We start from the raw sequence: 12,336 nt of genomic DNA on the forward strand, positions 1-12,336 counted from the left end.
GAAACCGGAGAAAACCCACGCGGGCCCGGGGAGAACGTGCAAACTCCACACAGGGAGGCCGGACCGGGACGCGACCAGCGACCTCTGCACTGTGAAGCCGGTGTGCTAAGCACTCGACTACAGGGCCACCCTGATAATAAATAAAGAAATAAACGAATGAATGAATAAATAAATAAATAAACAAATAAATAAATAAATGAATGAATGAACGAACTAACGAATGAATAAACATAGATAAATAAATAAATGCAGACATACATACATACAACGAGCTACTACTAGCTGTCCATCATAGGTGATGACGCTTGCTCCAAAGGACGGGACGTTGGGGCGGGGGTTTCGGGGGTTAGCGACGGTGTCGCTGGTGCCACTTCTCATGGGCATAAAGCCCAATCCTTGAGCCGCAGACACGTCCGCAGATGGAACATGGGAGGCTGGAAGCCAGGGAGGTACCAGCCACCCGCTGGAGCCGTTGAATGCAAGTGGTCTGCCAGGTTTGTCGGTTGGATGCCAATGTTTCGAGCGGCGTGGTGTTCAGGTTGGCTCGTTTGAGGAGGTCCCTGGTGTAGTCCTTGAGGCGTCGCGTTTGCCCCCCTGCAGAGCGCTTCGCGTCCTTCAGCTGTCTTGGCGGGGCAGGCGGTGATCAGGCATGCCGATGGTGTGTCCAATCCACCGAAGATGTTTCTTTGCAACTGCCGCTTCCACGCAGATGGAATTTGTGCGCTGAAGGATGTCTCAGTGGGGAACTCGATATTTCCAGGACAGGCCAAGGATCTTCTGCAGGCTGCGTGTGTGAAAGGCCTCAAGGGTAATAATGTGCCGGCGGTATGTGGTCCATGTTTCTGCCCCATAGAGGAGAGTGGACAGACATACTGTGTTGCATACGGCAATCTTGGTTCCAATTCTCAGGTTTCGGTTCGTAAAGACTCTGCTGCGTAAATGACCAAACGATGACGAGACTTTATTCATATGTTGTGTACTTCAAAGTCAAGGGAGCAATTGGAAGACAAAGTGGGGCCAAGGTAGGTAAAATGATCCACTATATTTAGTGAAATGCCATTGATGTGAAGGCTGGGTGGTGGGAGTTGGAGACACAGGTTGGAACATGAACTCTGTTTTTGATGTGGATCTGGAGACCAAAAGACTGGTACAAACTAGAAATGGTGTTGAGAGCATGCTGCATAGATTCTGAGCTGTGAGCACTGCTGGAAAGGCAACCAGATCTATCTGCCAGATGTGGCAGATATTTGTCTTTGTGTGGGCCTGGAGCGTCTGATGTTGAAGAGGTTCCCATCGAGGCGTACTCCACCCGGATGCCATCCTCATGTCCGATGCCTTTGTGAAATAGGCACGTGACGGCAGAGAGGAGGATGTTAAAGAGCACTGGAGCCAAGACACAGCCCTGCTTCACCTCAGCGTTCACCCCGAAGAGCTCTGACTGCAGCTCTCCGAAGAGTACTCTGGCTTGCATACCGTCATGCAGCTGCTGGAGGATGCAGAAAAACTTGGGTGGTACCCCAAGTTTGGAGAGGTGTTTCTATCGCAACTCACGATTCACGGTGTCAAATGCTTTGTTGAGATCTATGAAGGCTATGTAGAGGTCCAGGCGATGTTCTCTGCTCTTGTCCATAATCTGCCTTAATAGAAAAATCATATCTGTGGTGGATCTTGTCTTCCGGAAACCACACTGCGTTTCTGGATGTACAGACTCTGAGAGATGCTTGACCAGCCTACTGAGCATGATTTTGGCCAAAAATTTCCCTGCGGTGGAGAGGATTCCTTGGCTATTCCCACAGGCTATTTTGTCCCCTTTCTTTTTGTAGACTACAATGATGTTGACGTCCTTCCAGTCCTGTGGGAGCTTCCCATGTTCCCAGATGTTATGTATATGTGCAGACGGAGCGTGAGGAGGTAACCTCCGTGTTTGTAAACTTCCGCAGGGATGCCATCAGGTCCAGCACTTTTGTTGTTCTTAAGGTTCATGATGGCATGGTGGGGTGTCGAGGTTCGTGATTAGCGGAAGGTCTGGAAGATTGAACAGAATTTGTCAATTGATGGGGTTGGGGATGGCCCAGTGAGCAAGGATCTCATGGCGGTCCTTAAAGAGCACAGAGCCATCAGCAGATTGCACTGGAGCAAGTGTTCGCTTTCTAGGGTCATACAGTTCTTGGATGGCATTGTAGACCCTGGATGTTGTTACAGTCTGCCAGATATTGGATCTCATGTGTCTTCTGCTACCACCAGGTGTCCTCCATGACACGGAGTGGCCGCTGGGTTGCTGCCCTTGCTTCGGTAAAGATTGCTTTCCGGGTGTGAGATGTGGTACAGGACAGGGAAGCTTTGTGGGCCTCATGTTTTGCTTTTAGAATGGACTGTATTTCATCCGAGTTTGAATCGAACCAATGCTGGTGTCTTCTCCTTGACTGTCCAAGCACTTCTGAGGCTGTGCTGTAAATAGCCTGACGCAGAGCTTGCCAGTCGACCGGGTCCTCTGGGATCTCGATAAGGTGGTGATCCCAGTCGAGTCATACATACATACACACACAGACGTCCTTCACACACGCATGCACGCGCACACACACACACAGACACGCACGCACACACACACACACACACACACACACACGCACGCACGCACGCACGCACGCACGCACGCACACACATGCACACACACACACACACACATCGATCGAGCTAGTGTGCGATCTATCTATCTATCTATCTATCTATCTATCTATCTATCTATCTATCTATCTATCTATCTATCTATCGTTTTACATTTTAAAAATGTCTAATTAAACTGTAAAAAATAGCTAATGTATCCTTGCTAATTGAGTCAGGAAACATGTTATCTATCTAGCTAGCCATTGGCTATTGGCTATTTATTAGCTAGCTAGGTTTCTATCTTTTTGAATTATTCCGGGTTGAGCGAACGGTGGCGCGCGGCTGGCGCTGGCTGCTCACCCACAGAAAAACTTAATCCTGTGACTGTAAAGTGACCTTGAGAGTTTTGAAAGGTGCTTATAAATGAAATGGATTATTATTATTATTATTATTATTATTATTATTATTATTATTATTATTATTTGAATTTCTGTGATCTAATCTGGCAAGCAGATGATCCATTGACAGAAATAATTGAACAATAAAATGCAACATGGTGTCTAATTGTGTCCGAGAGAGACACGTGAATGCAAAGTGCATCAATCAAAGTCGCTTGATGCGCTCCTGGCGCTTTCCTGTTGTCTCGGCGGACAAGCCTCACTTTGGCTGCCGTCTTTCTAGAGCAGCTGAGCTCAGCATTTTGTCACTACCAGGACACAAAAGGTCAACAGATGGACATCAGGGTCAACCAATGGTTTGGAAGTGCTTTCGCTTATGTGTTTGGCAGCCACTGGCTGGCGGGTGGGTGGCAGCCATGCAGGCCCGAGTTGCGACTGCGCGGGGAGGTCAAAGGGAAAAAAGGTGGGAAGCTTCCAGTGCGTGAGCATTGTTCCAAATGTGTATAAAATTTAATGTGGCGTTGGGGGGGTCTCACTTGGCAATCCAAATCCAAAAACCGGAGCTGATGAAAGAGCCCAAATGAATGATTCTGAAGATTCCCACGTGAGCACTCAACAGTCCATCGACATTGAAAGACCTTTGAGAAACCCCCAGACTCTCCTTTCTCCGGTGGAGGTTCACCTGAGCCATTTGACCAGCCCGGGACGGAAGGAACAAACATCGGCTAGGGCTTGATCCAGGTCCCACAAAGTGGCGCCCCACACAGGCAGACTGTGGAGGACTGAAGGAGGGCCCGGTTCTCCACCCCAGAAGAAGTCCTTACAGCGACAGAGACACCGGCAGGCGGCCGAGCGACGTCAGCCAACGTACAGCATTCAGTACCTTCAAACCATAGCCCTATGATTCTAGAAAGCGTCTGGAATCTAGAGAGAACTCTTCTATTCAGGCACCTATCACTATGGAGTCAGCGAGCTCATCCAGTCCTGACGCCAACACAAATAGACGGACAGAATTTGTCATGCGCACAGGCAACTGCGGGGGCACCCGGAGCCGGAGAGAGACTAAAGCTCCTCACGCAGGTGGGTATTTACCACTGGAATTGTGATTGGAAGCTTTCAGGCGCACCGATTTACACTATCCGGTTCTTTGCCCCTGTGCGAGGTCCTCCCCATGGGACATGAAAATCGTTTGGAACTCTTGTCTGCAGATAACGGCAACGAGAACCTGGACACGTCAGGGAATCAAAGGTTCATCTCCAGCATGGAGACCATCAAGCAGCAGATGGCCAGGGAGAACATCAACTTTGTACGCTTCGAGGCCACCGACTTACACGGGGTCTCCAGATCCAAGACCGTGCCCATCCGCTTCTTCCATGTAATCACTTCCGGACATCCTTCACAATCCAAAAATCCATCCAACTTTTTGAGCAGCCATTTATCAATGAAGCCATCAAAGTTTCGAGACCTCCAAATGGCCAGCACTTGCGAATCCTTCCATTTGTCCACTCTTCGATCCATACTTTAATCTCTTGAGCAATCCGTAGACTCCTCAGGTTATCTGGGCTACGGTTTAGTGATTTCTGCAAAGGGTATTAAAGATCTACCAAGGCATGATTTGTCCCATGGCACGATTGAGGATCTCGTCCCCCAGAAGAGCATTGTAATAGCTTTCAAACACCCCTCCTTTTTGGTTTGTTTCTTTGATTGCAGGAAAAGGCGGTGTATGGCATCCCAATGCCGAGGAGCTACCTGGAACTGACGCTGAGTCCGAAGAGCAATGAGGTAGATCACGCCAACCACGCCAACTTCAGCAGTGACATCCTCCTGATCCCGGACCTGTCCACCTTCCGGATCCTGCCGTGGGCCGAGCAGACGGCGCGGGTCATCTGCGACCCGTGCGCAGTAACTGGCAGTCCCCTACGGACATCCCCTCGTCTCCTAGCCAAGCAGCTTCTGAGCCAGCTGCAGAGCCTGGGCTTTTCCTTGCGCTCCTCCTTCACCTACGAGTGCTGCGTGCTGGGGGCACCCGACCGCATCGGGCCCAAGACCTTGCTCTTTCCTGCCACCACGCTGCTGGGTAATCATGACCTGCCCTTCTTTCAGCAGCTGATGGAAGGCATGTACTGCATGGGCGCCGACGTAGACAGCATGGCCTCAGCCAGCGGGCCAGGCCAGATGGAGTTCAACCTGAGGCCTGAATTCGGCATTGCGGCAGCCGACAGTGCCTTCACCTTCCGCACCGGCATCAAGGTTCTGAGTTCTTTCAACCAAAGAGGGGTGTAGTTGTCTAAATATATCACATGAGGGCACAAAAACACTTTGGTCTTGGGGCTGCCAAAATGAAGCGCTTCCCTTTGATTCAGTGCTTGACACATGAAGACACCACATGGCGGGAAAGCAGTATTTTTGGTTGTAATTGTAAAACAAACAACCCCCTGAATGTCAGGAGTAGGAGTAGGAGGAGTAGTCCATCGAAGAGAAGGTTTCTTCAGCCGTCATCTGTAGTTTTTTGAAGGTGTTGGACTAAACTAAAATTTGCTGGTAGTATTGCTCCTATATATATATATATATATATAGTAAAGTCTCGTTATATCGATATTCAAGGGAGTCCGAAAAAATATCGATATAACCGGGACTATCAATATATCCGACCCTGTTTGCATGTAATTTTCTCCGTGTGTGCATAGAAATAGTATCGATATAACCGGGACTATCGATATATCCGATATCGATATAACGAGACTTTACTGTATATATATATAGGGCGGCCCGGTAGTTGAGTGGTTAGTACAACGGCTTCACAGTGCAAAGGTCGCCGGTTCGCGTCCCGGTCCGGCCTCCCTGTGTGGAGTTTGCATGTTCTCCCTGGCCCCGCGTGGGTTTTCTCCGGGTTCTCCGGTTTCCTCCCACACTCCAAAAACATGCATGGCAGGCAAATTAACAACTCCAAATTGTCCCTAGGTGTGAGTGTGAGAGTGACTGTTGTTCGTCTTTGTGTGCCCTGCGATTGGCTGGCAACCAATTCAGGGTGTCCCCCGCCTCGTGCCCGAAGATGCTCCAGCACCCCCCGCGACCCTAATGAGGAATAAGCGGAAAATGGATGGATGGATGGATATATATATATATATATAGTAAAGTCTCGTTATATCGATATTCTCGAGAGTTCGAAAAATATCGATATAACCGGGACTATCGATATATCCCACCCTGTGCGCATGTAATTTTCTCCTTGCGTTCATAGAAATAGGTTGGCTGGCCTGGATTGTCTCAGGTGCCTCTTTGCACAACCTACACCTATATATATATATATACATATATATATATATAGTAAAGTCTCGTTATATCGATATCGGATATATCGATAGTCCCGGTTATATCGATATTTTTCGGACTCCCTTGAATATCGACTTTACTGTATATATATATATATATATATATAAAGGGCATAAATTACCTGCAAATTTTAGTTCTCTGACCTCTTGGATAAGAAGCGAAACATCCGACACCTTCAAAGAAGTACAGATGACGGCTGAAGAAACCTTATCATCGAAACTGCCTGAATAGTACTGTAGGTTCAGCTCCTTTTCAGATGGCCTTTCAATCCGCAATATGAAATTTGAAATCCTTTTTTTGTTGTTGTTTTGTTCGTCCCACATGCTTGGAACGCAAATGAAGGAGATGGCCCGGAAACACAGCTACATTGCAAGCTTCTTCACGGATGACGGCCTCTACAATGCCGGCGTGCTGTCCCACAGCCTGTGGGACGCTAACGGGCAGCGTAGTTTGTTCCAAAATGGGGAAAAGACGTTAGGCGAGCTGTCCGACATCGGCCGCAAGTGGCTGGCCGGGCTCCTGACGCACTCAGCCGCTCTCAGCTGCCTCATGTCGCCGGGTCTCGGGTGCCGGAGCCACATGGCTAAGGCGGTCAAGGACCCCAAGCGGACGCTGTATGCCACCTACGGCTGCAACGACAACGGCACTTCCTTCAACGTCAAGTCCCACGGAGGACGCGAGACCCATATAGACAACAAACTGGGCTCGGCTGTGGCAAACCCCTACGTGGTTCTGGCCGCCACCGCCGCCGCCGGCTTGGACGGCATCCGGCGCAACCTGAGCAATGAGGGCGGCGTGCACAAGCCGTCCGGTCAACAGAAGGAATTCGCCATTCCCATCAAACTGGACGATGCCCTGGAGGCTCTGGCCGAGGACCACGTCATCCGCAGTGCCCTGGGCGAGCCCTTCATCCAGTACTTCATCGCCATGAAGAAGTTTGAAATAGAGACCCAGGAACTGGATGACGAGAGGAACAAGTGCCTGGAATACTTTATCTAGAACACCGCCACTGTTTTTCCACCATTTTCCGATGACTATGCCATTGCTACCGTGCGACGGGTCACAAATAAAGGTGACGTGAGACTCGATTGTGGAAAACAGGCTCTTGTTTTAAAGCTTTCAAAGTGAAAAGGTGACTTTGAGAGTAGGTCTCACCAGTGGTTTCAAGCCTCGGTGATGTGAGCCAAACGTAAGCCTCGAACCTCAACCTCGATCTAAACAAACAAAGCGAGGAACCCAACCGGTTTATGCGTTCTATCTATGGCAGAAAATAAGAAGCAAAAATGACGTCTACGAAACGTCACGCCGGTTTGGATCGGGAGATTGAAAAGGATCGGATCGCTGATCTTAGATGCGCCAGTAAGTCTGTGGTCGTACAGGTGCAATCGGGTTGTTACATTCAGTTTCAGAAACCAGAATGTTGGCCTTCAGCCCACAGAAATACGGTCAATGCTAAGTAGATCGTATTTTTGGAGATCCTATCGTAAAGCAGCCTCAACTGTAATATGACAAAAGGGCCTTGCTCCATTTGATTTTTTGTTCTCTTCACAAATGGGCCGTGTCAAAATGCTGGGCTTAGTAGTTTAATTTCACAGTTAACGGGTGAGACTCAAGACACACCAATATTTCCTTACATAAGGTGAAAATGTTCCAATTATACGGTACAGTGATACCTAAGCTTACGAACGCTTCAGCTCCCGAACTTTTTGCCTTACGAACATTAAATTCACGAGAATATATTCTTGGCATACGAACTAGTTTTCGGCGGACGAACCAAACCACACGGAGCGCCACGGTGACTAGCGGACTAGTTTTCGGCGGATGAACACCAAACCACACGGTCGAACAGCGCCACGGTGGCTGGCGGACTAGTTTTCAGCAGATGAACACCAAACCCTTAAGTTACCCATTGTTATTGAATGGAGTACTTTTGCTATTATGGGAGCGAAAAAAAGCCGAAGAGGAGACAAAAGAATGACGGTCGTGCAAAAGAAGGGGATCATCGAAAAACACCAACCAGGTGTGCGTTTGTGTGACTTAGTGTCCCAGTAGAAGTACGCTAAGTCGACTGTTGCTACGTGTGGCTATGGATGTTTCTGTGTTGTCTAAGCAAAGGTCTCAGGCAATTGAAGAGGTTGAAAAACTTCTGTTGATTTGGATGAATGAAAAGCAGCGAGCAGGGGACAGTGTGAATGAGGGTATTATCACCGAGAAAGCACGGCAACTTCACTCGGATACCAAGAGGTAACTACATCAACGACGATCACAAAAGTCAATAAAACCATTACATTACAACAGCACATTTATTACACCTAAAATAAGGTCTATTTTTTTGATGGATCAAGACTGATGTGTAGTGTCACAGAAAATGCGGAAGATAGCGGCAGAGCTCAGTTGGAAATAGCTTTATTTTTCAGCTTGGAATTTTTGTCAACGAATATCAAAGAGTTGTCTAGGTGTAACATACAACGATTCACCATTGCGTTATTTATGTGTTTACCTTCTAATTTCGCCATCAACACGGATGAACACGAAGTTTTCAGACCAAACGAAGTACCGCAAAATGCATTGAGGTGATGCAAGGTATGTCCTTTCTCAGTCAGGGGCGTTCCTTCAGTGACGTCGGGTGAGGACTCATCACCAACTCAAAAACAAGACTCCCGGAATATTCAGCGCGAGTCTTAAAACGTAAAATATAGCTGTATGCGGTGGAATCTTTGTAAAATACGCTCAGTAGAAGTCATTTGAAGCGATTTTACAAATTATGGACACAACTTGTCCAGAGACGTTGGTTGTCCTTTAAGGCTTATTTAGTAGAAAATTATGTTTTATGGGGACCTGGGAACGGATTATTCTCATTTTCATGGTTTCTTATGGGAAATACAGTGATACCTAGATTTACGAACCCTTTGACTTCCGAACCTTTCGGTTTACGAACGTTAAATTTATGAAAATTTCACCTTGGCATACAAACTTTTTTCGGGATACACACAGAGCTCCCTCAATGAGTGATGTGTCGTTCGCGAACGAGCCCGTTCATCTAACAACAAAATGGCAGCCGACAGCTTTTGTCCTCTATTCCCTGCCCAGAGTCTTCGGTTAAAGCCACGTGATTGGTCAAGAACGCAGCAGTGAGGGGAGGTATAAAATAAGGTATATTTTGTGTAGTTTTAAGGCTTAGAAAATTAGAAAGTAGTAGTTTAAGGCTTAGAAAATCAGAAAATATAAAATTATGTTTTATGGGGACCTGGGAACGGATTATTCTCATTATAATGGTTTCCAATGGGAAATTAATTTTTGAGATACACACTTTTCGCCTTACGCACATTTTCTGGGAACCAAGTAAGTTCGTAAACTGAGGTATCACTGTATATCGTGTAGTTTTAAAGGACAACCGACGTCTCCGGACAAGTTGTGTCCATAATTTATAAAATGGCTTCAAATGACTTCTACTGAGCGTATTTTAAAAAGATTACACCGCATATAGCTATATTTTATGTTTTAAGACTCGCGCTGAATATTCAGGAAGTCTTGTTTTTGAGTTGGTGATGAGTCCGTGCGTGACGTCACTAAAGGAACGCCCCACACCGAAAAAAGACACATTGTAGCAGTCCTTCCATCACGTCAATGTATTTTGTTGTATTGTTTGGTCTGAAAACCTTGTGTTGCACCCAAAAGCCTCCAGAAGAGAGTGTCCAAGCTCCATATAAGGAATTTATCAGCCTGTGGAAACGGAGGTGGCCACAGGAGGTCGCCATTTTGTGCCTCTTTTCTGGTTATCCGTTTCTCCCCAATGTAGCCTCAAAATGGTATGGAATAAATTCTTTAATCGATTGCAAACATGTATGCTTTCCTCTTCAGAACTATTTGAATAATATTCATAACTGGATGTGTGACAAGAAAGCATATTCTCCGAATTTGAAGCCATTGTTTTGATTCTCCAGAAATGCAAGATGTCTTAGCGTGATGTCACGAACTGGGGACTTTCTGAAAATGCCCAATTCGCAGCTCAATTTTTTTGCAGATTTTGGACATTTTAACCCTTTACGGACGATTGTGCCAAATTCGGTACACTAAAGATAAATGCTTATAGATCGAAAAAATAAAAGGTAGCAGTTCAAGTGACGATTGGAACTGATGCAGCACAAGTTAATGTCCCTTTAAAACAGGTTATGTGCAGCTTTGCCTTTAAGAGCGTCAGTGACATCATCTCCTTCTTGCGCAACACAACGTGCGCTCCTCCATCTTCAAAGCTCCTACTATTTTTGTCATGTATCAAATATCACGTAAGTATATGTTGTGACGATTTTATGAGCTATTCAGAAGAGGTTTACCTTGATACTGAAATGCATAAACTAACACTAACTTGTTTATTTACCAAGAAATATTAAAAATAAGTAGTGTCCCGAATTTGGAACATTTGGTGTGCTAACGCTATTTTCATGATGATATTGTTGAGCCTGACTTGGTGCCCGATGCGAATAATTGTAAGTGAATGGTGCGTTTTACACTAATAGCTGTACCTCATAGCTTTGCATTCTCAATATAATTATTGAAACGGAGGTCCATATGTTTTTTTGTATCTCCTAAACAGAAATTAGAAAACGTAAACATTTTCATCATAATGTCTGGTACAAATTTAACACTTCCTATTTCCAAAAGACCGTGAAACATGGTAGGAGCAGGTACAACACTTACGAGTTTATGTTAAAAAAATGACAGGAAAAGCTAAAAGTCTATATTTTATTTGGGGCAAATCAAAGACAGCAGAATTACTTCTGAAGGCCTTGAGGACATTAGATTGGCATGTCAACTAAAATCATCTAAGAGAAATAATTTGTAATCAGAAAATGTAGAAATGATTGTTTTGAAGAACGTAATAGGTTGCATTTCCACTTGTGCCATGTAAGGTTTTATTGCCACCTAGTGGACAAAATAGTCCCCACTACCATATTTGCATTTCACATTCTCAAATACAGTATTGTGACAGGAAGATAAAGCATCTGAAAGGACTGAAGTTCTGTTTGTGATGTAATGTAAGGAAAGAGATGCCCATTTCACGGTAAGATCAGAGCATTGACATCAAATGGTCGGTATCGTTTTTGCTTTTTTGAATGTTGCTGTGCCCATATGTTTTTTCTAAAATACCCATGTACTGTATATCTTTCCAGATCCTGATGAGAATGGAATAGATGACCGTGTTGATGAAGACATTTTGGCATCGGACACAGTCGTGACTGTTGCATTGATGAACTTGTATCACCATTCAAATATTTTCAAAGGATTTTCAATGAAAAAATGATGGTTATTGAATCATCACAAGAACTGCTTTGCATTATTCCATGGTTATTAGCTAGTTTTCTTTATCTGTAAAGGAACTATGTATGTTTATGTCTGTGTAAGCTGTCAGTCGTACATGAGTGGTCCATTGATGAGAAGGTTTCTTCAGCCGTCATCTGTACAAATTAGAAGGTTTCGGACGTTTCGCCTCCTATCCAAGAGGCTTCGTCAGCGAACTAAAGACTGACTGGTCGTATCGGCCCTATTTATATATCCCTAATGTCCAGACATGGCAGCGCCGGACACAGCTATGATAGGTCCCTACTCTCAGGTTGGGGGGAGCAGAGGACCACTCCCTGCGGCCCCATTGATTGTTCCTACATTCCTGACTAACGACTGGCCTATTTGCCCCACTCCCACCGGTATCACCTCATCAGCATTACGAATGTTGCCTAACCTGTTTTGCCTGAGCAGGCTATTGTATGAACGATACAAATTGAACCTCACCCCACCAGACCTGTTTAATGAAGGATTTTGTTGTTTTATAAGAATCGCTTCTTTTACCCCCCTTTCAAACCATCTATGTTCTTTCACTAAGATTTTAACCTCATTGTCGTCAAATGAGTGGTTGCTAGCTTTTAGGTGCAAATGTACTCCATATTGAGGCCCACTTGTATTATCCCTGCGATGTTGATTAAGTCTTTTTTTGAGAATTTGTTGA

General features: G+C 45.7%; 1 protein-coding gene across 4 annotated transcripts; it reads left to right on the top strand.

Annotated features, from left to right (window-relative positions):
• The first annotated feature begins 3,129 nt into the window (after window positions 1-3,129).
• Window positions 3,130-7,412, top strand: lgsn (lengsin, lens protein with glutamine synthetase domain). 4 transcript variants are annotated; one of them, XM_089006309.1, is made up of 5 exons: window positions 3,130-4,082; window positions 4,165-4,377; window positions 4,713-4,784; window positions 5,106-5,252; window positions 6,678-7,412. In XM_089006309.1, exons 1-5 carry the CDS (start codon window positions 3,903-3,905, stop codon window positions 7,332-7,334), a joined length of 1,269 nt encoding a protein of 422 aa, XP_088862435.1. In that variant the 5' UTR covers window positions 3,130-3,902; the 3' UTR covers window positions 7,335-7,412. The 4 variants fall into 4 exon arrangements, with proteins under 4 accessions (XP_088862435.1, XP_088862434.1, XP_088862432.1 ...); XM_089006308.1 differs by having other exon boundaries at window positions 3,130-3,869; window positions 3,950-4,082; window positions 4,211-4,377; window positions 4,713-5,252; XM_089006306.1 differs by having other exon boundaries at window positions 4,713-5,252.
• Window positions 7,413-12,336: the final 4,924 nt, after the last annotated feature.

The sequence above is a fragment of the Hippocampus bargibanti genome, linkage group LG10 (genome assembly GCF_051943395.1).
Source record: "Hippocampus bargibanti isolate YZ-2025 linkage group LG10, ASM5194339v1, whole genome shotgun sequence".
Lineage (NCBI taxonomy): Eukaryota > Metazoa > Chordata > Actinopteri > Syngnathiformes > Syngnathidae > Hippocampus > Hippocampus bargibanti.